Genomic DNA, 24,308 nt, shown 5'->3' on the forward strand with positions numbered 1-24,308 from the left:
CGTGCCAAGGTGGCTTATTGTGATACCATGGCACTGGACACCAACTGGTGTCGGCTGCCAAAGATGAACAATATAATTGCTGGAATTACAGTAAAGTGCTCACATTCCCACTCATTAACTGCTGAGATGGGGCCCCTGGGTCCTTCCAGGGAACATCTGCTCCAGCTGTGACCTCTATCAGCAGCACAGCCGTCCTTGGGGAGGGAGGAGTCCCCAGCCCATCTGGTGCCAAATAGGGATGGGGGCTGTTGTCACCAGGCCTGCTATGTGTAGAGCAGGGCCCCAGGCAACAGGACACACACCTCCTGGTTCTGTGCTGTGCCCAGCAGTAGGTTTAATGTTGTTCTGCTGAGACCATTATGGCAGCACTGCACAGAGCTTCATCTGGAGGATGGAGAGCAGCCACTGGGCTCCTGTTTAGACTCTGGATAACAGCACACAGTGGTTGCTGCTCCCTGGCCAGCCTGGGTGTTGACATCCTGCTGCTCCACAGCCTTCTCTGCAGCACTGGCACGGGGGCAGTGGTGGGGCAAAGCTCCTGTGCCTGAGCCAGGAGCACCTCTCCAGCCCTTGCCCTTTGCTCCATTCTCCAGGCTGTTACCTGGCACGGATTCGAATTGGAGCTGCTTTCTGCCCATGTACTCAGGAGCTGTAGGACAGGAGCAGTGTGCCAGGCGTGAAGAACCCCAGGGCATTGTGTACCAGTGGGAGCAGGCAGGCAAGCAGGGCTGGGCAGGGAGCAGCAGTGCCAAGCTCACGGGTGCCGGGTCCACATGCAGTCACCCAGTCCCAGGCTGTGTGAGAATCACAGCTGCCGGCTCCTGTGACAGGGAGGAGGCCAGGGCTGATGTGAGGCCAAGGGATGCTCCAGGGCTGGGGTTTGGCACCTGCCCACGGCTGCTCTGCCAGGGTCATCCAAGGACGCCGCATTGCGCTCGGCAAACACACATCCAGGGCGGCCGGCTGCCCGCTGCCTGCAGTCCCACAGGGACCTCCCGTGCTGTGCCATCAGCACGCCTGTGCCCAGAGACACTACAGCCATCAGCAGGCACCGTGCCGGCTCTCTGCCACGCAGGTGCAGGAGCAGCACGGCCAGGGCTGAGGTCACTGCTGGGGAGTGGAGGAGGGAGCAGGACTGGCACAGAGAAGGCACAGAGAAGCGGGATGGGGTCTGCTTGCAAGCTGGGACCCTCAGCTCGCCCCAGGAGCAGCTGTCCCATGGCAGCACCCAGCTCTGGGCCCCCAGTATGGGTAGCAGTGGGGCTGGCAGGGACGTGTCCCACAGCACCTCTGGTGCTGGGCTGCTGCTCCTCATCCCTGGCCGTGGCCCCAGACTCGTCCTGCGGCTTCCATCACCACAGCAACGTGGCTTTGTTTGAAATGTTCCTCTGAAATGTCAGGACTTTCTTGGGCCTCCAGCTGCTGCGGCCGGGATGAAAACTTCCTCTGTCGCTCTGGAGATGCACGGGGGGGCAGGGAGGAAGGGGGAGTTTCCACCCCCAGGGCAGTGGGAGCTCTGCCTGTGTAGCTGAGGTGCCCCATGCCCACCCTGTGCTCTGAGCCCTGTCATGATGCGGTGGTCCTGGTGTCATTTCTCTGTGTTTGTGCCCCCCCTGGGAGCATGGCAGCATCCCAGGGCAATGCAAACTGCAGCATGTGGGCATCAGGACCCCTCTGTACCTCTGCAGGACTGGGAGCCAGTGCTGCACACGGCTCTGGGCGCGCATCACTTACCAGCATAGGCTGCACCAATTCCTTGCGGCACAGAGACACCAACTCCTGCCTCCCAGAGCTTGGCATTGCCTTCAGCCATGGGGGCACTGTGTGCTGCCTAGGGATAGCTGGATGGGGAGCATGGCACGGCCCTGCAGCACCATGCAACAGCAGGGTCCAGTGAGTGTGCCGGCGGGAGGCAGCCTGGGCAGCTCAGCCTTGCCAGCAGCAGTGCTGATGGAAGAAGTGAGGAATCTGCAGCTGCTGGCTCCCTCCACCAGTTTACTGCTGGTCTCGCTGGAGATACAGCAACAGAGAGTTGCTGTATCTCCAGCAACAGACAGGGGTTTCCATGGTGACTTACACAGGCCTCTCTGTTAACTTCTGCAACCCAAAACATGGCCTGGCCCAGCGCAGGGTCCCGCTGCTGCTATGTGCTGCCTGCAGCCTGGAGCAGCTGGGGATGCTATGGGGCACAGAGTGCCCGTGGGCCTCGGGGACACCAAACTGCAGAGCTGCTCCTTGGCAGCACAGTGACCTACTGCTGCCCTGAGCCCACAGCCAGCCCCACGGCGCTGCGCCGTGGCTGAGATCCAGCTTCCCGGCAGCACGTGCCAGGGAGCAGATGTTTCAGTCCCTGTTCCCAACTGTCCCCATGGCCCTGGCCCCACAGGAGGAATTGCCATGTAAGGAGCAGGTGGTGCCATTTACAGTAAGTCCCCGGGCTGCTGCACAGCCTTTTCCTGCATCCTACTGGGAAATGTGGCGGTGGATGTGGGAACGTCCTGGCGCTGCAGAGTGTGGAGCAGAGCAGGAGGAAATGCGTGAGGGGTGTGCCGTGAGATCAGGGTTCTCTGTATAGCCCTGGTGGGCAACAGTGCTGCTGCTCACTGCCACTGACCCTGAGTGGCTGTGGAGCTGCTCCTGCACCCTGCCCTGGTGCAAGGCGAGGAGATACTGGTGGTAATTACCTGTCAGCTCAGAATGCTGACCTCTCTCCATCCTCTGTCCCTCCATCCCTCCCAGCTGCTGTGGGCTGCAGGTCATGCCTGGCCCTAGGGTTGGCCTTTCTGATGGGCTGTCCTATGGACCAGCACTGGGATGGTGCCTGCAGTGCAGCTCGGGGCCTCTGAGCCCACAGGCAGTCATCACGAGTAGAGGGGCTCCAAGCAGAGTCACAGCCACTGCTCCAGGAGAAGCACAGAGTTGCTGCTCGGCCCAGTGCAGGGCTGCAATGCCCTGTGAGCTTGCCTCACTCCCTGGGGGCAGCCCCCAGTGTGCCTGGCTGAACTCCAGTGCACTCTGGTTACCTATGACGGATCTCTGTGCCCGGCAGAGCCCTCCCGGCTGCCTGCTTGGCTGGGGGCTGTCTGGCAGCGACAATCACAGACTGCAGTTGTTTCCTGTTTTTGGGTCTGCAGATGCTGGTACGCACCATGGAGCAGGTTTCCTGCCACCCTCTGACCCTAGAGGGCTTGGGTTTACCATCCTGGTGGATGCTTCCTTCTGATGCCAGTAACCTGCTGGCGGCACGGTGGGAAGAGCCTGGCCCAGGGCAGGGTGTGGATGTGGGGCCACTGGTACAGCTGCTTGCCCCTAATTTCCCGGAGACATATGTGGTGCCCAGGGCCAATCCCCTTACCTCCATGCTGGGTTCACGATCAGGAACACCCATCCCCTGCAGAGTTCCCTGCATTATGCACCCAATGTGCAGCCCCTGCTCATGCTGGGGGCCGGTTCCCAGTTCCCGGGACAGAGGGCTGTGCACCATCTGGGCCGGATGGCTGCACACTGAGCAGAGCTCCGTGACAGGAGAACTCTTGAAAACGCAGCCTGGGGGCACAGAGCCCATTCCCACAGCTGTGCACAGGACCGTGCTCACTGCACAGCATTCTGTGCCCGCGCCCCTCCATTCCAGCTGTGTTGCTGTGCAGGGCTGTGCCAGAGCGTTATGTGAAGCTCAGTGCAGAGCTCAGCATGGCAGGGGGGCTGCCTGCCCACGACAAGCTTGAGCGGCCGCTTGCGTAAGTGGGGCCAAGTCCGCTCGGCTCCTTTGGGAAGGCGAGGGGTTTGTGAAACCTTCGGCAGGGATTTGCCCACTGGCCGCCGCATCACCGCCGCTGTGAGGTTGGGCGCGTTCCAAGAACCCCGCGGCGCTCACAGGGCTTCCCGGACTCCCGGTTCAGCTGTGGGTTGCAGTGCTGTGCACGGCACGGGGCCCTTGCTGGGAAGCGCAGAGCTGGGGCTGTTCTCATAGGGATGTGGTTTCGCTGCCCTGCCCCGGCAGAATGCAGGGAGCCTGGGGGTGCTCAGTCCTCTGGGGACCGTGGCTCCCATCTCCGCCGTGCCCATTCCCAGACCATGCAAGGCAGCTGCCCTTCACCCCTGAGAGCAGGGATGCCCGGTTCTGTCAGCACATGGAGTGAAAAATCTTCCAGGTCCAGCCGCATGCGATGCTCCTGGTCCCTCTCCGGAGGGGCTGCGGGCTTTGGCAGTGATGCTGTCCCACGCCTCTCCTCCACAGTCCTGGTGCTGCCAGGGGCTGAGGAGTGGCAGGGGAGCCCTGAGTGGGGATGTGCCTCAGCAGGGCCTGGCGGGCGGCCACCCGCGTGCATGGACATTCCTCTCATAGCTCCGGCAGGCGCCCAGGCAGGCTGCAAGGCGCTTCCTGGCAGCCCATGAGCTGTGGCCCTGTAGAGCAGCACCAAAATAGTCACTGGGACTGTGCCGTGCCTGTGAGCAGAGGGAGGCACCCTCACCACCCCTCTGCTCCAGGGCAATTCCTAAGGGAAACCTCGACGGCTGGGGGTTCCCCAGGCAGGAGCACAGAACGCAATGCCCAGCGTGGAAATGCCCAACACCGTGTGTGTGAGACCTTCGGCAGGGATTTGCCCACTGGCCCTGGGGGTGCTGTGGAGAAGCTGCAGGGCACACGGGGTGCTTGGGATGATTTCTACCTCTGGGCCTCTCACTGCATTGCTCTCGGAGCTCCGTGCCTACTGCACGCCTCTGCCCCTCCCAAAGCTCAGCGCAGGTCGGGATGCCCGTGGAGCGCAGCGCTGCTCGGGGGGGGGACACGCTTTCATTCAGGACACCGTGCCATGGCAATAAGCCCAGCTCCTCTGTGCCCTGGGGACAGAACCGTGTCCTGTATTCCAAGGGACCCTTCTCAGCCGCGCTTCGTGTGTCCGCAGCCGGTCCTGTCCCCCAGCGCAGCGCTGTGGTGGGCTCACACATACCTGAACGATGGAGCAGCGCTTACGCAGGCGGGCGGTGAGTCACTGTGGCAGGAATCACCCAGCGCCGCGGCTCCAGGAAGCCGGCACTTACGCGCTGTAAACACAATCCCGGCATCGCACGAGGGCAGCGGCCGGCGAGGGGGGGGGGGGGGACGGGGGACGTGCGTCACATGGGGGGCCACGGCCTCGAAGGGCGAATGGGAGGAAACAGACGAGATTGGGGAGGGAGGGGGGGGTTCATTAAAAAATAGTGCTCTTTATTATAAATTATGGAAACGTTTCCTTTCTGAATATAAATATAAATATGTGCAAAGTTTCATCTGAGTTTTGTTTTGGTTGAATTTCAAGCATGGTTTTGCTCAGCCCTCAAGGCTGGAGGTGAAGATGGAATCTTTATAAAAGACAGTGATTCACGTAGGCCTGTAAACATCCCTTTGGTTCAAAATTAAAAAAAAAAAAAAAAAAAAAAGAAACAGAAAAAAAGACAAAAAAGCCAAAAAAAAACCAAACCACCCAACTGCTTCTCCAGGCGGGCGCAGATGAGCACTCACAAGGGGTGCACTCAGGGCATCCTCCTGCTGTGATCCCACAGGCACCAGTGCCCCACGGAGCAGTGAGCCATGCTCAGGAGTGACAGAACAGTGCTGATACCACGGCCATTCGGCCTCCACGCAGGTGTGAGCAGACAGAATTCCATCATGGCATCACGACCGGCTGTTCCCCTCTGGCTTCACGGTGTGCTACCAGGACCGTTACTTTCCAGCATCACTGAACGATGTGCAGTAACCCAGACTGGGAGAATATTAAGGCTTAGTCTCCTGGGAAATGGCAACGAGGGCAAAAAGGCAGCAACCTCCAAGCCTGGGGCCCGGTGTGAAAGGAGCTTCCACAAGGAGGCAGCAAGAGGTAAAGTACAGTATGGGCAAAAACCACTTTCCCCTTAAAACTGAGGAACAGCGTCAGGCACCGGCTGGACTCCGGTGCGCGTCCTTCTCTTGGGCACAACTCCAGCACAACTCCAGCACAGTCCTAGCGGGTGCATCCTGGGCTGCCCTGGGCCGGGCTGCACTACAGCACCCACAGTCCGACCGGAGCGGCCCCATTGCCCCGGAGCATCCCCCAGAACAAGGGGTGCAAGGCTCAGCCCCGGGTCCTCAGCAGCTCGTCCCCGGCACTCCTCTCCTTGCATGGGGAGAGGCTGCTCGTGCCCCGCGTGTCCCTGCTGCCACGGGCGTTGTGCCTGTCCCCTGCTCTTGTGCTTGTAGCGTGATCTCCTTCCGCCAGCCCCTTAGAGGGGGGCATCGTACTGGTCCAGAAACTCCTTGATAGGAGCTGGCAGCTGAGTCATCTTTTCATAGGAGTCCAGGTGCCCGTTGACAGTCTTGCGGCAGAGGTGCTGCAGCGTGGAGACGCTGGAGGAGAGCGGGCGGCTGAGCACCAGAGGGATCTTCTCTCCACCCGAGTAAATGTAGTAGGTGCGCTTGGGATGCAGGGCCCCTCCGGGCTGCTCGGGCCCGGCGCAGGGGGTGGGCGGCATGTAGTGGTGCACCAGCTTCAGCACGCAGTCGAAGCGGGGCACGGGTTGGCTGCTGCGCGGGTCGCTCTGCAGAGAGAAGCTGCCGCCCTCGCACTGGATGCGCAGGTTCTTGGTGCCCGACTCCGTCTTGACGCTGAGAGTGAAGAAGTGCCGCTGGTCCGAGCTGTCCCTGATGAGGAAGGTGCCGGCCGGCTCGGCGCTCAGCAGCACGTTTGCCTCGCCGCCCGTCACCGTGCTCCAGTAGAAGCCGCTCTCCTGCAGCTTGCGCACGGTGTTCACCACCAGCTGGTACTCGCTCTTGGAGCTGAACGTCTTGAGGCGCAGGCTGGTGTCCAGGGGGCGGCTCATCCCGGCGGTGGGGAACTTGCTGTGGGTGACCATGGCGCACGGAGCCAGCTTTGCGCGCTCGGGGTGCTGCTGCCGGGAGCAGCGGCCGCTACACCATCACCTGCGGCACAGACGGCGGTGAGACTCGGCAGCCCCGAACCGACCCCCCCCCGGTGCACCCCCGGCCCGGCCTTCCCGCCTCCATCCCGGGATGCCCCCCCCCCCATCTCCATCCCCAGGACACATTACCGACATCCCTCCAGGGAGCACCCTAAGTCCCTGTTTCTCCCCACCGCGGGGGGACCCTCCCCGCCTCCCCGTCCCGTCCCGTCCCGTCCCGTGCCGGTACCTGGGGCGCAGTGCCGGTCTCGGTGGCGGCCGGGGCGCGGGTCTCGTTGCGCGGCGGCGGACGGCGGCGGAGCTGCCGGGGCCGCCCGGGGAGGCCTCTTATAGCGGGCGGAGAGCCCGCCCTCGGGTTCTTCCTGGAACTGCGCGGCTTCTTGTAATGCTCCCCGGCGCCCTCCCCGCGCCCCGCCCGGCTCGGCTCGGCTCGGCTCAGCGCCAGGCACCGCCGGCCCATTCCGGGCAGCGCGGCCGCCTCCTCCCGCTCCCATTCATGCTCTTTTCCTTCTAAGAAGAGGTGAGTCCCCGGCCAGCCCGGGGACTGCGGCCCCCTGCTCGCTCTCCCCCCACCTCCGCCCCGAGGTGCACAGCAGAGGATCGGGGGTCCCGAACCCTCAGGACCGCTCCGCGGGACCCCCGGACAGAGACGCTGCGGGATCCCTGGGTCCCAACCCGGCAGCCTTCGCGGGGAGCAGCGAGACACCCGGCCCGGCCGCCCCCATCCCGCTGCCCGCAGTGCCCCGGGGGTGCGAGGGTCCGACAGCCGCATCCTCGCGGGCAGCGGATCGGATGTCTGCGAACGGCCGAGTTTATTTCAAGCACAACATTCCAGGCTGCTGCTGGCCTCGGGTGCACTTCCCAGCAGAGCTGCAGGGGAGAACAAACGCCCTCGGTTTGCACGTTTGGGAACTGCTGGGGGTGAACCCCTCCCGGCGGAGGGCTCCGAGGGGCAGCCCCGCTCCCGGGGGGTTCGGTGCTCCCTTCCCGGGATGGGACGCTTCCCCCACGCTGGGGACGGGCAGCGCCCGAGAGCCGAGGGGACAAACTCGAGATCCCCCCGGCTGGGCTCGGGGACAACGCCGCTTTTTCCTTTAGATGCCGTCCACGTCGACTCGACAACAATCCGGGCTCTGTCCCTAGATTTGATTTTAAATGGTTCACTTCGCCCCGGAGGAGCTGCTGCCCGTGCCGCCCGTGCCAGCCGGGAATAAACATGCGGAGCGCTTCTGGGAAGCCCGGCTGCGGTGGAGCCGCTGCTCCGAATCGCGAACGCTCCCTGGAGCGCTGCCTGCGGCGGGCGGGGCGCGGGGGGGGGCGGGGCCGCCCGGCTCCATCTCCCCGCCCCTTCTCCCCGCTCCGAGGCCGCGGAGCCGCTCCCGCGCGGCCCCGTGGAGGGGACAGAAAGCGCGGTGCGCTCCGGCTGGGCCGCGAATCCCCGCACGAGGGCGGGGCGATCGCGGGGCCGTCGGCACTCCGGGCTGCCCGCTGCGTTCCGCGGCTTCGCCCGGGCGGCACGGCCGCGCTCACAGCACAGCGCTCCCGCGGAGCCCCGACGACCCGGAAGCGGAAGTGCGAGGCGGCGCGTCGCCATGGCAGCGGGCGGAAGCGGAAGGCGCGGCGCTGATGGCGGCTGCGGGGGGCGCGGCGCTGTGGCGGAGGTTAGCGGCCTGGCTGCCGCGGGGTCCTCCGGGTCTGGCCGCTCTGCTCGGCCGCCTCTCCGACCGCCTGTCCCGGGGCCGCGACCGGCGCGCCCGCAGGTAAGGAGCCTTCCCCCTCCTCGCTCCGTCCTGCCGGTGCTGCGGCACGAGCGCCGTGTGGGGGCGGGGAGCGGCTTTCCCCCGCAGGGCGCGCCCGGCGGTTCTGCCTTCCTGCCTTCCCTCGGCTCGGAGGACCGCGGTGCGCCGCGCGCAGCTGAGGCCATGCCCGTGCCCCCTTAGGCACGCGGGGCTCTTTTCGCTCCGTCTTCTTGAGTTCTTCGATTCAGATGCGCCCTGGAGCGGGGGGTTCCCTGCCTCCGTTAACGCAAGCAGCCCCGCAGCGCGGCCTGGGCCTGGGCACTGCACGGCACCCGGCTCGGAGCTGGAGGAACGGGGCCCGGGGGTGCACAGTGTGTCTGCATGCCCTCACAGCGTGCCCAGCATGGCCCCATCGCTGTCGTGCAGCAGGCTGTGTCGGGAACGGTGTGCTGTGAGCGTCCCTCAGATGCTCCCCTTCTGCCTTTCCCATGCAGCAGAAAGGAGAAACCTCCTGGGCAGCGTCAGGGCTGGGGAGCAGGTAGTGGGTGTAGGGATCTGACGGCCCTTTGTGTGCTGGGTGCCCATGCTGTGCTGCAGGGAGTGGCTGCGGCCCTTTGTGTTGACCCTCACACTGCTGTGTTCCTCTGGGCAGTGCTGTGCTTCTCTTGTGATCCTGGCAGTACCTTTGGTTGTGTTCTGCTGCTTCTGTGGGGCTGTGCAATTAGGAGTACAGCTCATGCTAAAACTAAACCATTAAAGCAGCAGAGGTGATTACAGTTCCTTGGAACCCCATGCTGGGTTCAGAGGTGATGAAACAACATGCTTTGATGCATCTTAAATAACAAAAAGGCTGTTTCTGTGGTCTTTGGGCATCACTTCTTGCTGCATTTGGTAAGAGAGCACTGATAGGGCCTTGTATTGTGCTGCAGTGAGTGCAGCATCTCTCACAGCATGAGTGGGGCCTGTTCTTGAACAGCAATGTTGCCACCACAGCACATATTTACGTCCTCACTGTCTTCTTGTGGACAGCAGCCATGCTGTGGTTGTGCTTGCAGTCATCTCAGAACTCTTTATCCCCTGTGCTCTGCTGTTTGTCCTTGGTGTAAGCTAAGGGCACCTCTGCAGACTCCTCTTTTGGTTTTATCAGCATTTCTTGATGCAGATGCATTACTACACTGAGCCCTGGAAAGCCACAGCTGAATTCAAAGAGGAGCAGTTTGTGGATCCCCGCGTGGTGACGGATGTGTGGGTGAAAGCACAGTGCTTTACCCCGCAGTTTCACTTCACCTCTCGTTTCTGCAGATGAGGTTTTACATTGAAACAAGTCTTTCAGCTCTATCATGAGTCTGTGTACCAAAACCACAACTTTTAAAAATAGAACACACACAGAAAATCCCTCATTTATATTTAGGGCCAACTTCTTATGCAGAAGAGATTGGAGGCGAGTTCCCTTTAGATCTGTTTTCTCTTTCCGGTTAACTTGATGATGTGGAATACATGGGAAGGGTTCCCCCCCCCCCCGTCACCAGTTTCTATTTCTCTGAAAACTCCTTTGTTGAAGTGTGGAATTTTGGTGATTTCTTCATAATGTTACGTGGTTTCTGTTTGTTGCGTGTTGCACCTAAAAGGATTGTGCTGCACTGACGTGGTGGCTTGAACTTTTCTTCTGTCTCTGTGGGCAGAAGGTGCTGTTTGATAGTGGTTGCTGTGCTGTTGCTGCTGTTGGCCAGAGCAAAATCCTGATTTGCTCTGTGTATGTAAAAGTCTTCAGCTTGCAGCTTTAATATGCGCTGAAATTTCTGCAGTGATTTAAAAGATCAAACAGTGTAGGTGTGCTCCAAGCTGCAGAGACAGGGAAAAAAGTCAGTGTGTGGTTAATGGCTGTCAGTACTGTGTGGAAGGAATCTGGGGTCCTTCCTTCAGCAGCAGTGGGGGCTCCTGTGGAGCTGGGCTGGGTGTGAGGGTGTGGGTTAACCTGCAGTGCCAGAAAGTGGCTGCTTGGAATTGTGCTTTGGGAAAGTGGATTCCTGGCCTCTGTGTGGTGGCTTCTGGAGGTATGGTTTGACCCACAGAGTAAGAAGGAAAATGGTTCTCTCCTTTATTGATTAGTTCTTACTGTGTAATGCCAAAAAAAACCAACAAAAAATTGCTGCTGAGTGTCAGCATGGCAGCCTGGGTGCCTCTCGGGACACGAGCTGAGCAAAGTCCTGAGCAAGTTCTGTGAAGACGAACTTGAGAGTGCCTAAAAACCAGTATTTCTTGTATTTCTTTTCTGCTTTGAAAGGACCCCCCCTCCCCCCTTCTCCTTCCCCATCTACAGTGGAACATTCCAGTTGTTTCCAGCAGCCATAAGTCAATAGCACTTATGGATGTCAAGTCTGAGCGTAGTCCCCATGATCTGAAAGTCACCATCCCAGGAATTCTTGCACAAACTGACTCAGACTTGTGTTACAATGAGCAGTCAGTGACAAACTAGTGGATTTTCCAGGAAATGCAACTGAAAGCTGCCTGGCTTCTGCGTAAGGGTATTCGGAAACCTTGTGAAGATCCAGCGTTTTATCATGAAGCAAAGGAGTGAAATCATCTTCCTGGAATCTGTGGTCATTCGGGCTTTGGATTATGGTAAAAACCTAAAAGTTCCTCGTCACAAATTCTGGTAAAGGTCGTAATCGAGTTTCTTGTTGGTTTGTGGTGCTGGCAGAAGGCAGAGGGGTGGGATGCAGGCTGGTGGCTGCCCCCCAACCCCGTGGGACTCGGCGTTCCTCCCAGATGGGGCGGCTGCCCCCGCTCTGTCCTGCTTGGCACTGGGCTCCTGAGAGCGGGTTTTGCAGAGCCAAGAGCTCCCTGCACGCTTTAGGGATGGAGTTCGGTCACTCGCTCTTCGATTCCTGGATCTCATGAGAGTCACTGCTGCTAATTGTGTTGAAATGTGGTTTTGTCATGTGGACAAACTCCCACCAGGAGTTATTGTATGACTGGATGGTTTTGCATGCGTGTTAAGCCTGCAGAGAGGAACAAACGCCGTTTACTTCTTGTCATCCCCTTAAGCATGACTCTCAGCAGTAAGTTGGTTTCTTTTCCAAATGACTTCAAAGCCCTGAAATTTGTTATTGCTTCTTAAAGAATGAGCTTCCTGCTGCTTCCCCTGTAGTTACTTTGGAGTTTGTGAGAGGAGCTTTGACCTTCTTTTAGTGCTTGTACAGAATGCGAGTGGAAGGAAACCGTGAGTTCCTCAGCCGTGATCCTCAGCTCATATTGTGTCCCCCTCAAAACACACGTTGTCCTTGGGTGTGTTGTTCTGCTGCTGGGACTTTGTTGCTTTCAGGCACTTTGCATCTTTTAGATCTCTTTGCTTGTTTTGTGTGTTTCATTAAGGGACTTACAAATATTGTGACTTTTACAGTGTCTTTACTTGGAACAGAAACGTGTGATCTTTAGCCTGGCTGAGAGCTAAGCTAGAAATGGCAGCGAGCATCCATCATGGCAGAGCTGCAGCCTGTGTAGCTGGGGTGGAGCTCAGGAGTGATTGATGACAGGGAGAGCAGCACTGCCAGAAGCCTGGTTTGTGGGTGCTGGAAGGTTCACATCTCAGCCTCTTTAGCTTCTGTCCTGTTTGCTCTTCTCCTTCAGTGTTCTGGTGAAGGAGTTGTTTCCCTCTGCCAGCTGGGACAGCAGCTGATGATGTTAACACCTGCCACCTTTTGCATATGGTTTTCTATTTCTAGGTTTGGTTTCTGTGAGATATGGAAAGGGAAAAGCCTTCTTGCCTTTGTGGATCCTTGGGATGTGTTGGCCCTGGTTGCAGCTCCTCCTTTGCTTGGAGGCTGTCTGTAGGAAGCAAAGGCACACAGAATTCCTCCATCTCTCTTCACAGCTCATCATGGCTTCTCCTGGCCCCACTGCTCACCCCACCGGTTCCTGTGATCACAGCCATGCCTTGCTCCCTTTGCCCAGAAGGAGCACACAGGTTCCAGTGGATCAGGAATCTGGTTCCAGAGTTTGGGATCTCCAGCTCTCACGTCAAGGTGCTTTCTTCTCCAGCTGAATTCTATGAACTCTTGAAGGTAAGCTGTGGGTTCCGAGTCTGAATGTTCTTTGGGAACAAGCAGCAGGGCTGAGGTGAGGATTTGTTCCGCACGGTTGCACCAGTCTTTTGACAGCATGTGTTTGAAGTGCATTCAAGTGCTTCTGAAACATGATCTGGGCTGCAGCAAGCTGTTGGATTACAGGCCTTGTGTGGGCTGTGCAGGTAGGGTGAGCCAGCAGCTCCCAGCCCTTGGCTTCAGCGGTGAGCAGAGGAGGAGGGGGAAAGAAGGGAAGGAGAGCTCTGTTGACCGGGGTCTCCTCTCACCCCCAGGTGGAACGAGGGAGGAGGGCAAATGCTTGGCACAGAGCCTTCATGTAGATGGCATGGAAGGCTGTGGTGCTGCTCGTGGCCAGCTAACGTGTCCCTGCTTAAGCAGCTGTCCATCTTGAGGAAAGCATTAACTTGTTTTGCTTCTGAACAGCATGAGGACTGTGGCACCACTCAGTGATTTCTCACAGACTGAGAGCAACTCTGAATTTAGATCCAATCAGGTTCTGAATAGTTCACAGGGTGGGATACAGAGGTTTAAAGCAGAATGAAAGCCGGGCTTGCTAGTGTGACACTGATACAGCCCAGAGCTTGCAGCTAGTGCAGTGTCACTGCCCTTGTGTTGAAGAGTTTTAGCAGGGGACAAGTTCCTTAGCTTCCCAGAGAACATTGGTGGGTTTTTTTCCCTGCTTGAATTGTGGGTGCAACAGTGGTGCTGATGTTGCTCTAGAAAGACCTGTGTGTTTTACATCCTTGCTGTCAGTGCGCTGTTACTTGGTTGTGCTTTTCCTCAGGTGAAACTGAAGTGTTTCTGTGGTTTGAACAGTTAGATCCCAGCCATCACAGCGACTGTGAGTGAATCTGAATTTATTTTCTACTACTCTCAGGTGCAGATAAAAACAGCCCAGCAGCGAGTGGTGATGGCTTCACTGTACCTGGGAACTGGACTCCTTGAACAGGAGCTGGTGAGTATGAAGGAGGGTTGAGAAATGGGGGTGAGTGCAGAAAGAAAACACTTCCCTCTGCAAAAAGCATCTTGTTCTGCAGGTGTGGGAGCTGTGTGCGAGGTGTAGTTGATGAACTTTGATTTCCTTAGAACTTTCATACAGATTTACTTGTGTACATTTTTTCCTCTCACTGAGAGCTTTCTCATGGTTCTTCACTGCGTTTATGTGTTTATGCTTGGGATGGAGGAGGGAGGTGTATGCAGCTCTGTTTTAAGCCTTCAACAGAGCCTTGGAACTAGTGAGCACATGAATTCATATGAATGAACCAGCCTGGGTGTTTCTGACTGCCAGGGGTTACTGGCATAGTGCTCCAAGGGCTTCTGCAGAACTGGGGGATCATGCTTGATTTTCCTTGTCTGTATGTAGCCCCGTGTTTTGTCCTGCAAATGCAGTATGCACATTCAGTAGTAGCTCTCTGCATTTAAGACAGAGGTCAGTTTTGCTTTGTGTTGTTTACCTTTCCTGTTTCCTGTCCTTCCAGAAACAAAAGCATTCTCTAAGTCCTTTAGGGAGAAGTCTGACCTTGGCCAAATTATTATGTTAGAATCAAATTTCACTGCAGGGTAAAGGTGGACAGAGTCCTGCACAGCAGTTTTTGCCTGGTTTTGTCTGGGCTTGTACACGAGGCTGGAATTTGTATGTGACAGACTTGTAGCCAGGGCATAAAACTGCCTCTGTGTAATTTGTGCATTCCTGCCAAGGCTTTTTGTTGGTAATGAAAGTCTGTGATTTGGGAATGATGCTGAAACTTTTTCTGCTGAAGTTAATTGCTCTTCAGAGGCTGGAAGAATGCGTGCCTGTAAAATTGATGCTCTTTCCTATGCTGCTTCAGGCTGATAGAGTAGGATGGCAGTCTGACAGATGTGGTGCCCAAACTAGCAGTGTTTTGCATGACTAGGAAACACTCAGGGTGTGGAAACTTTCACCACCACTGACCTCCTGGTTTCTGAGCACTTTCCTTACAAAGCTTGACTTGCTTTCTGTAATGAGTAGTACAATCTCTTTCTGCAGGTGAATTGCTTAGAAGAAACACTGGAGAAATCATTGCAAGCAAATGAATCACCAAACCTCAGAGTTTCCATTCTTCTTGACTACACCAGGGGATCTCGGGGTAGATATTCTGATACCTTCCTTCCTTCAAAAGCTTATTTTAGTCAGGCTGGACATGCTGTCATTTTTCAGAGAGGCTGTCTTGGCTGATGGGACCTACAGGCTTAAATCACATCAATTTCAAAACCTGTCCTGTTGTTTACCAGTAATTGTGTATTCCCAGAAAATTCTCAACTCTTGTTCAGGAAGTAGTTGATAGGAGCCAGAAGATCACAGGGTCAGATGCTGTGCTCTGTGCAGCTTGGGCTTTCTTGCTTGCCTAGTTCACCTGTCAGTACATTCGTCCTCATTCTTTGTGCTCTTTCATATTTTCCTGTTGAGGAGGAGCAGGGCAGTGGAAGTAGCACAGTGACGTTTTGCAGGCTGTGGTGGTGCTGAGTGTGAAATGGTGCCCGTTCCAAGCCCACTCACCTACAGATGTACGACTAGATATCGACATTACTGCTGACCTAAGGGCAAACTAAAGGGATTAAAAAGGCAAAAAATGCTTGTAGCTGCCTGGTGCTGGCACTGTGCCCTGCCAGCAGCCTGCAGTGAGGAGCTGTTGTGCCGTCGTCACGCGTTCCTCCCCCGTGCTGAAGCAGTGTGTGAAAGCTCTGTGTCTCCCAGGCAGGAAGAATTCTCGCACAATGCTGATCCCACTGCTGCAGAGATTCCCTGAACAAGTGCGTGTCTCCCTTTTCCACACCCCCAACCTGCGTGGGCTTCTCAAGCTCCTGATTCCAGAGCGTTTTAATGAGACCATTGGGCTGCAGCACATCAAGGTGTATCTCTTTGATGATAATGTCATCCTGAGCGGGTGAGTCCTTTCCTCTTCAGGCCTTTCTATGGTTGATTTAGCTGAGCTTTTGATGCCACCACCAGAGTTGTCTGGACTTCTTTATTTGCTCCTGGTCTCTCTATAACGATCATAATGATGCTTTTCTAATATGGAAAAGCAACCGTTGGTCTTTCACACAATCTTCTCATAGGGAAGAGTCTTTCTCAAAAGGGAAAGACACATCCTCGAGATCCAGAAGGAGATGGCACGTTTGTGCTTTGGTCTCATTATATGCTGGGTGGGATTTGTAACCTGGGCTGGGGTGTTCAAGTTTGTGTGCCTGTACTCTGTTCTGGAACTCTTCTTTTCTCTCCTAGTGCAAACCTGAGTGATTTGTACTTCACCAATCGTCAGGACCGCTATGTTCTCCTGCAGGACTCTCCTGAGATTGCAGACTTCTTCACGGAGTTGGTGGATGCAATTGGAGATGTGTCTCTGCAGCTACAGCAAGATGATACAGTCCAGATGATGGAGGGGATGGTACACCCCTACCAAGGTAGGAGGGTGTCTCCTTTCCTGGTTGGATGATGTGATCCAGAGGAAAGGAGCGATTTGTAACTTGGTATCAAGGTCTGTAATTTTAGATGTGTGCACCTATACTGAAAGTTTTGTGAATATAGGGCAGTTTTGGTAATTAGTATCTTGTAGGTGAGTCTGTTCTGGGAATCAGATGGGCGCTGAGTAAGGAAGAATACTGAGAACAGTGGGTTTTTCGAGCAGCTGCTCGTCAAGTTTCTACCCCTCTTAGGGTTGAATGTTTTTGTGTTAACTCCTTGTTCTGATATTGGTGTCTGGCTACTCAGTAGGTGATGCAAAGCTCTGTACCTTTAGGTGTCAGACGTGATCTCTCCTGGTTTTCCTACAGGGGATAAGGTGAGATACTGTGAGATAGCAAATCGAAGAGTGATGGAGGTGATCGACTCTGCCAGGACACGACAAGAACTCCTTCATGCAAAGACTTTCCACAGCAGCCAGCAAGGCAGCTCCACGTTACCCCAGCATGACTCTGAAGCATCTGAGGGTCTGAAACCAGAACCTGACACGTGGATCTATCCCTTAATACAAATGAAGCCTTTTGGGATTCAAATAGATGAGATGGTCACAGAGACGCTGCTGACAGAGGCTGAACGAGATGCCAGGATATACCTCACCACGGGCTACTTCAACCTGACACAAGCTTACATGGACCTTATTCTGGGCACCAGGGCAGAATATCGGATTCTTCTGGCCTCACCAGAGGTGAATGGTTTTTTTGGTGCCAAAGGGGTGGCAGGTGCCATCCCTTCTGCCTACGTTTACATAGAACACCAGTTTTACAATGAGGTCTGCTGCCTTCACCAGCAGGAGAGGATCCAGCTGCAGGAGTACTCCAGGGCTGGATGGACTTTCCATGCCAAAGGTAAGATGTCTGTTTCTCAGGAGGACTTGCTCAGAAAGCATGTGTGCTTTGCATATATTTTGATTGTGCAGCTGGTGAGGGGATGGTTGGGTGCTGAGTCTCGATTCCACCTCCAAAAGCACCCAGCCAAGATTTGAACATCCTGCTTGCCTAAGCCTGGAAGATTTGAATCACCCAGGAGATAACCATGCAGAGTCATATCTTGCCTCTGGATTTCCAATTTAAATGTAGTCCTAGGGATTATACAAGAATCTTCCTGATGTTGACACACACACTCAGTGTGAGTGAAAGAAGGCATCTAGATGGTTATTGATACACACATATATGATTGTGGTAGTAATTGTGATTCCTGTATCCCTCTTGATGGTTTGGGCAAAGAGAAATGATGGTTCTGTCATGGGCCCAGAGCTGTGGGCCTGTTGAGGTCCTGGATTCTGGGTCTTCCTGGAAGCAGGGCTTTGTGGGGTGACCCACACTTCAGAGAATTTGTACCAGCTCCCCTTTATGGCACATGGTGAAGTGCAGGGTACTGATTAGGTGCACCCTTGTGCCTTCTGGGAGCTGGAGGGGAAGTTGCTGAGAAATGGATATTGCTTAACAAATGTAAATGATTAAAAAAAATAGATGAAGTACTGTCATCATAGCTTTCTGCACAAGGCCCCAGGTTCTTTCTTGACAGCACACTCAGGCCAGTCACAAGCCCACCTTGACCAAAGTGTGAATTTTTTTGCCCTGACTGGTTGTTGCTCATTGTCTCTCTCAGTTTTCCTTCCAGAAAATCCAGATGCTGATTCTACTCCTACATTATACACAGTAGAATGAAGTCATGCAAATAGTTGAGGACACTTGGCTGCTTACAGCGGGAGGTGTACAGTGTGCAGCTCACTGTGAGTAGCACCCAGCCACACTGAGGCAGTTCTGCTGTGCGTGGCAGCACCTTCTGCTGCTGCTGTCACTGTCTCACTTCCTGCAGTGGCTCACCGGTCCCCCAGGGCAGCGTGGTTCCTGTAAGCAGTGCCCCATCTGCCACTGCTAACAGCCAGCTTCCCCAGGCTGTGCAGAGGGGCACTGTCACTGTTTGCTGCGTGTGGCTGCTGAGAAGGGTGGAAGGATGCACCCTGAGCCAGCACAGGCCTGCTGCAGGGCCCTGACCGGTAGTTCAGCTCTGTTTGTTTGTTTGAGATTAGCTGCTAACGACTGTGGGAATGCCTCTATCTAACCGGCTTCCTGCGGGGCTGTTGGGAAGTAGGTTCAGAGGTGGCAGGGAGAGAAAGCTGCTGAGTAGGCCTTCTCTTGTCTAAAGAAAATACACACATGTTGCTGAGTTGCCTATATATAGAAGCTGCGAGCCTTCCTGATGCGTGCTGTGCCCTGGTGGCAGTGACATCAGCCTCTGCAGCTGCAAAGCCCTGCCTCGGTGCCTTGTGGTGCCTGCCTGGCTGGAAACATTGTGTGTGCTGCCTTCCAGGAAGCACCTGCTTGAGGGCTCTGTGCTTTGTAGGTTGCTCCTCTTGCCGGGCACTGCTGGCTCCCAGTGGGGTTTCCCTTGTTGGCCTTTGCTGTGCATGGCAGCTCTCCCAGTATCCAGAGGGCACCTGCCCATGCTCTGTGTGCTGCAGCAGGAGGCTGTGGGCTGCCCGGGGCTCTGGGAGCAGTGCGAGGGGCTCAGCAGAGCTGTCTGCTCTTTGGGAGTCTTGCAGTGTGAGGGAGGGCAGGGCAGAAGGGGAGAAAGGAGGAAACCTTGGGGCAAGTGAAAGGTAACCACCTGGAAGCCTGGCTTCTGGAGTGGGGCACGACTCTTGGCAGTGCCTGTTACGTGCTAAGATGAGCCTGCCTGCAGGCGTGTGGACCAGCAGGTTTCTGGGTGGAGTGCTGTGAGTGACGCAGGGCTATCTTTTGGGATTAGGGTCCCTTCCATGTTAGCGTCAGGTGACAAAGTGCCAGGCAGGTGGCTGTTTGCTCTGAGATAAGCCTGTATTGCTGCTATTGAGTAGTGGCCGGGAAACTGCTCTTCCTCTTTCTGGAAAGGTGAGTCACTGTTTGAGCAGATCCTGCCAGGTGGCCATAAAGCTAGAGACACAGTAAAGGGCTGCTATGGGGCTGCTTAGAAAGAGCAAGGCAGTGGCTGCTGCCTGGCATGGCTCTGTGTGCACAGGTCCTCCCAGCTGGGGCATCGTGCAGCTGCCACGATTGCTGGCACAGCCTGCAGGAGGTACGCTGCTGCTTGAGTACCTCCTGGGCTCCTCACCTTCCACTGCACCCCTCTGCACCACCGTGGGGCAGTCCGTGGGGCAGCCACAGCACGGGCAGTGCCAGCTCAGGGCCTGGAGGTGCAGCTGAAAGCAGCAGTGAAGCTGCTGATCGTGTGATGCTGGGGGCGGGGAGGAGGTTACAGGAACCAGCGGTGAATCGGCAGCTTCTTACTCAAGGCATTCTTGGAACTGCTCTGGGGCTGAGTTAGGAAACCTGCTTCTATTTTAAGGCCTAGGTGGTTTTTATGGTGCGATTTCTTTGTTGCAGTCTCCGTGTGACTGGCAGTGGGGATCAGCCATCCCTCAGGAGCTGCTGGGGCTGCGCCCCCTGGGGAGGGCAGAGCTGCGTGGTGGGCGGCCTTGTGAGCCTTGGTCCTGGCAAGGACTGGATTCATCTTCTGGGGAAGGATCAGTCCTCAGGAAGCGAGTGGGCGTAGTAATTAGCACTTCTCTCAGCAGTGCTGCTTTCATGTGAGCTCACCTGTCAGAGCAGGAAGACGCCTCTTCATGCCGCTGTCTTGTGAGGTCCCAGGAAGGCAGTTGTTCACTGTGCTCTGCTTCTGGAATGGACTGCTGCAGTGCTCATGTGCCTGTGTGGCACTCCACCCCTTGATGAAGGTTTTCTTTTTGCTGCAGGGTACTGACACACTGTTTGCCTTATGTCAGTGCATCTCAGGTGCTGTGTTGCAAAATGACCTCTAACTTAATGACAATTACTCGTTCTGAATTTTGGGGGCTCTCTGTGCAGTGCATTTACATTCTTAAGGGCACGACCCAGCAGCCCCTGTGAAAAACCTGCACGTTTGGGCAGTGCAGGCTGTGCAGCTGTACCCCAAGGATCACACAACCATCCAACTTCAGGGGAGCGTGTTTGAGGGCTTGCTTTGTGTCACGATCACTTACATTGCTGTCAATCTAAAGTGTTTAATTCATTTCTTCCAAGTGAAGCAATTGTTTGAGGCTACCCCAGTCATTTCCTTTGTCTGCCACACTTCCTTTCTTCTCCTGTTTTTCCTGCAGGCCTCTGGCTGTACCTGGCAGGGAGCAGTCTTCCCTGCCTAACCTTGATTGGGTCTCCTAATTTTGGATATCGATCCGTTCATCGTGACTTGGAAGCTCAGGTTGCAATAGTGACAGAAAATAAAGCTTTGCAGCAGCAACTCCACCAGGTAAGCAGCTGGGGAGATAACGTGGATGCTGTGCTTGTTGGTCACTTAGGGAATGCTGATGACGCAGCTGCAATAAAAACCTGCAGCCACGATAATTCAAAACCTTCTTGAGCATAGGAAGTCTCAAGGAGCTGTCAGTTAAGTGACTATTGATGAGATGCCTGCTACGAGTGCCTGTTTCTGGGAAATGGAGCCCATAATGGGAAAGAACATGTGTCCCCAGTGAACTCGAGCATCGCAGTGCTCATACACTGCATGCTGAGAGACAGAGGGGATCTGCTGGCTCTGTGTGCTGCTCATGCAGCACGTTCTCAGGCCTTATCCCCCAATATTTGGGCATTGCCGAGGTAGCAGCATGCTGAGCTGATGAGGTCGGGCCCTTGGGACCTCCTGTCTCACACTTCTGTGGGACTTTGCTTCTCAGGCGTTTGGGAAATCCTTTGCAGGACTGTGAGTGCCAAGCAGTTAGCCCTTGGGTGGCTGCCTGTGGTTGTGGAGGTGAATGAGGGCAGCAGATCTTAGTGCAATTTCTACAGTGAGAGCATTTCTGGGCTGCTTGGATTGCATTGCCCACGAAATTACACGCGGCAGCTCTTAGTGTTGACACAAGCATTTTTCAGTGGCTTAATGTTCAGTGTCCTGGCTTTTTCTTTTCTCATTAGGCAGCTTGGACTCTTCAGCATTCTTGCTGCTTCTCCAGTCCCTGTCAGTCTTGACTCTGAGTCTTCTATGGGAGCTGACATTGTCCCCAGCAGTTTCTCTTGCAGTGCTCTGATGCGAGCAGCGTTGGTTTGGTGCCTCTGTGTGCGACTCAGGGATCTGAAAAATGCCTTGTATTAAGCTGAGTCTTGGCACAAGAAGGCACAGATCAATGGGAATTGCCCTATTGCATCAGGGCTCTTCCACAGAATGAGTCAGAGTGTATCTAATCAAAAACAATTCTATTACTGGAAGAGTTACTTGAATATTTCAATTCACATCTTGCCTCTGCTTGTTTCTAATGGAAGGAGAGAATCAATGAAAACATGACAGAGGAATTTTCTCAAACAGCACAGCAGTGATCTAATTTAAAGGCTCTAAATGATTCCTGTTTGCTGGAAGCTGATTCTGAGATTGGCTGTTTACTGTTCTGTGATCTTTGATCAGAGGACTCGACTTTATGCCGAGGTGACGCAGGCTCTAATGGAGCGCTCTCTCCTTCTGTGCAAATTACAACTCCATTCAGCACTGCAGCTGAAATGCCATTTTCAGTTACATGAGCAAACAGAATGCCCAGTGCCTTTCTCAGGGAATTGGATGCGTTCTGGGCTTTTCTATCTGACATTTCTTTCTTTCACCCTTTAAAGCTTCCTCCTCCTTAGTAATAACCTTTCAATAACAACAGAGCTTTTGATATTGCAGCTGATGTGCAACAGCCACCTCTTAACAGTAATCTGTAATATTGCACTTGTGCATATGTAATATGTACAGTGCCACGAAGCCCCTTTGGTTGTACAGCATTCAGTTGCAAACATCAGCAGCATTTTTAAAGCAGGGGGTTGAGAAGAAGGGGGGGCTGGGAGTCTCGCTGAATGAGCTGAGCATTCTGTGAATTTCAGTTCAGATAACTGCTCTCACTTCAGTGATCAGCTTACCTCACTGTATCAGATGACCGTGACACAGAGGCTTCTTAGCAGCACTGATGGTAGCATGCTGGGTTTCTAAAATTAGGCTGACTTGGCTCACACACACTTCTGTCTGTTCCTGCTTCGTGTTTCTGTGCTCCTTTCCGATGCCTGGTTCCTGCTGTCTGCATTGTACTCTGTGTTCTTTCTGTTGTTTGTGACAACTAAACTAGTCAAGAGATCAAGTACAGACTTACAGGAGATGATCTGCTCCTTGTTTGCCTGCAAATCTAGAAACCTAACTGGTTTTGGTAGGAAAACCACTTCTACGTTGGATCAGAAATCTGCTTACACGTGTGACACAGGCACATATTATCATCATGATGGTTCATTTCCTCCTTCAGCAGTGCTGTGTACACAATGAAGAAGCCTAAGTGTTTCTGGTAATATAGTTGAAGTCATGACTGCACATTCATTTGAAAACACAGTGCCTGAGCTGTGTCTAGAAAGGAGTGCGTAAGCCAGTCTCTTGAGATTATGATAAGGTTTCCTTTTCTGGCAATTACAGCAAGGGATTTAGGATTTTTCTCAAACGACAGCTGTAAGAGGGCTGAGCTTCAAGGCACACAAAGGCAAAGCCTTCTGCCTTTGCTGTTTGTAGAGTTAAATTACTAATTGTTGAGGATCACTTTGTTAGTGCAGTTACTTCCAGAAGGAGAGCTGTGGCAGGACAGCCCCTGTGCTGCCTCCTCGGTGGCTTCATGGCTCTGTGAGCTGTGCTGCATGGAATGAGGCTCTTATGCTCAGGCTTGTGAGGATCCTGGCAGGATCGTGGCCAGTTTTCTGCCTTGTCTTACAGGCTGTTCTATCTAATTAAACGCTTCTAATTTCCTGGGATGATTTTTCTCTGTACAGGAGCAGGAGCAGCTCTACCTCTGCTCAGGTGTTGTGTCGTCATCAACGTTTGAGCAGCCAAGTCGACACGTGAAGCTGTGGGTGAAACTGGTAACGCCTCTGATCAAGAATTTCTTTTGAAAGAAGCAGAGTTGCAGCTTTGGGTGAGTTTTCTGCTGTTCTTTTGGAGAATTATTTTATAACAGATTGATTATTTTATAACAAAGAGGCGGGCATTGGTGGCCAGAGCAGCTCTCATCTATTTAACTGGCAACGCTGCTGATGGAAATTATTTTCTGTGAAAGAATAGAGCAAATTCTGTGATGCAGAAATAAAAGGACTCCACTGTCAGAGGTTCAGAGCTGACTTTCATCTGAAAGCTGGGAGGTGGAGGGTATGAAGGTTTGTCTCTGTGGCAGAAAGGTGAGTGTTCCACAGTATGTGGGACTGCCTGGGTCCCATTGGTCCCAGGCAGAGGTGCTGGGATTTGTGGGTTGTGCAGGTTGAGCTGTGGGCAAACTGTGCCAAATCTGCCTTTTTTTTCTATCTGATGTAAACAAATATTTCCATGCAGGAATACTTGCTGTGTATGGCTTGATAAACTTGTGCTTGCAGTTAGCACTGAGTGATCAAACACATACCTGTGAAAAGGAGGAGAGCTCTGAGAAGGAAAGGAGTCTGGGTGGTTGCATGCTGTTCTGTTAGGCTCGCCTCAGCAGCCTGGCTTGAACCAATGCTCTATAAGAAACCACCCACTGAAAGCCAGTATCCATCCTGAGAAACTCTGTGCACTGCAAGAGTACTGTCCACACAACAGCAGTTCCTGCACTGTCTTTATTAATGCTTGGGCTAAGTTACACGAGGGGTTTGGGGCAAGTGAAAGCCTTTGCTGCTTTCCAGGCCATGGGAGTTTAGACCTGCAGAAGCAGAGCGACAGCAGCAAGGATCCACTTGGCGGCTTTTTCTTTTGTCTTTAGGTTGAAGGTCCAGACGTAGGTGGGACCTCGCATCCGTGTCTTATAGACAGGGCATTCGTAGACGTTCTTGGTGTCCATGCGGTCCACAGGGACGGCTCTGATGAAGATGACTGGCATCGTGGGGCTCAGCTCCTTCAGCCGAGCGTCTGCGATGGCCCCGGAAGGGATGTCCCATCGAGCTCCTGCACGGTGACACAGCTGTCATGGTACCAGCAGCCCCATGCATTTTCACTTCAAAATGGCTGCTTTTTAACTACTAACGGGTGGGCAGGGGTTGTTGTAGCAGCAGGGTTGCAGAGGGTCAAGTCTGAAGGTTGGGGGGCCGT

At 54.6% G+C, this 24,308-nt stretch overlaps 3 protein-coding genes across 4 annotated transcripts in view; 1 reads left to right on the forward strand and 2 right to left on the reverse strand.

Moving 5' to 3' along the window:
- Positions 1-5,213: 5,213 nt before the first annotated feature.
- Positions 5,214-7,278, reverse strand: SOCS3 (suppressor of cytokine signaling 3). Its single transcript, XM_048965319.1, has 2 exons — positions 7,166-7,278; positions 5,214-6,937 (listed from the first exon to the last, which is right to left on the reverse strand). Exon 2 carries the CDS (start codon positions 6,868-6,870, stop codon positions 6,241-6,243), a length of 630 nt encoding a protein of 209 aa, XP_048821276.1. The 5' UTR covers positions 6,871-6,937; positions 7,166-7,278; the 3' UTR covers positions 5,214-6,240.
- A 1,071-nt stretch (positions 7,279-8,349) lies between these two features.
- On the forward strand, positions 8,350-24,096 carry PGS1 (phosphatidylglycerophosphate synthase 1). Of its 2 annotated transcripts, XM_048965286.1 has the most exons (11): positions 8,350-8,696; positions 12,550-12,739; positions 13,638-13,715; positions 14,769-14,868; positions 15,477-15,666; positions 16,005-16,183; positions 16,553-16,926; positions 17,032-17,086; positions 20,359-20,507; positions 23,027-23,169; positions 23,983-24,096. In XM_048965286.1, the coding sequence occupies exons 1-10, from the start codon at positions 8,563-8,565 to the stop codon at positions 23,144-23,146; spliced, it is 1,569 nt and encodes a 522-aa protein (XP_048821243.1). In that variant the 5' UTR covers positions 8,350-8,562; the 3' UTR covers positions 23,147-23,169; positions 23,983-24,096. The 2 variants fall into 2 exon arrangements, with proteins under 2 accessions (XP_048821243.1, XP_048821242.1); XM_048965285.1 differs by having other exon boundaries at positions 8,354-8,696; positions 16,553-17,086.
- DNAH17 (dynein axonemal heavy chain 17) overlaps positions 23,186-24,308 on the reverse strand; it is a 28,527-nt gene continuing 27,404 nt past the window's right edge. The window contains exon 79 of the mRNA XM_048965274.1: positions 23,186-24,164. Within this exon, the coding sequence (XP_048821231.1) occupies positions 23,917-24,164 (248 nt within the window). The 3' untranslated portion in view covers positions 23,186-23,916. The remainder of the gene's footprint in view (positions 24,165-24,308) is intronic.

Source organism: Lagopus muta, chromosome 18 (assembly GCF_023343835.1).
Source record: "Lagopus muta isolate bLagMut1 chromosome 18, bLagMut1 primary, whole genome shotgun sequence".
NCBI classification, from domain to species: domain Eukaryota; kingdom Metazoa; phylum Chordata; class Aves; order Galliformes; family Phasianidae; genus Lagopus; species Lagopus muta.

Coding starts and splice junctions, on each gene's coding strand:
- PGS1 (XM_048965285.1), top strand. CDS start 8,563: ATGGCGGCTGCGGGGGGCGCGGCGCTGTGGCGGAGGTTAGCGGCCTGG. Junction 16,184..16,552: donor GATGGTACACCCCTACCAAG/GTAGGAGGGTGT, acceptor GTTTTCCTACAG/GGGATAAGGTGAGATACTGT. Junction 20,508..23,026: donor TGCAGCAGCAACTCCACCAG/GTAAGCAGCTGG, acceptor TTCTCTGTACAG/GAGCAGGAGCAGCTCTACCT.
- SOCS3 (XM_048965319.1), bottom strand. CDS start 6,870: ATGGTCACCCACAGCAAGTTCCCCACCGCCGGGATGAGCCGCCCCCTG.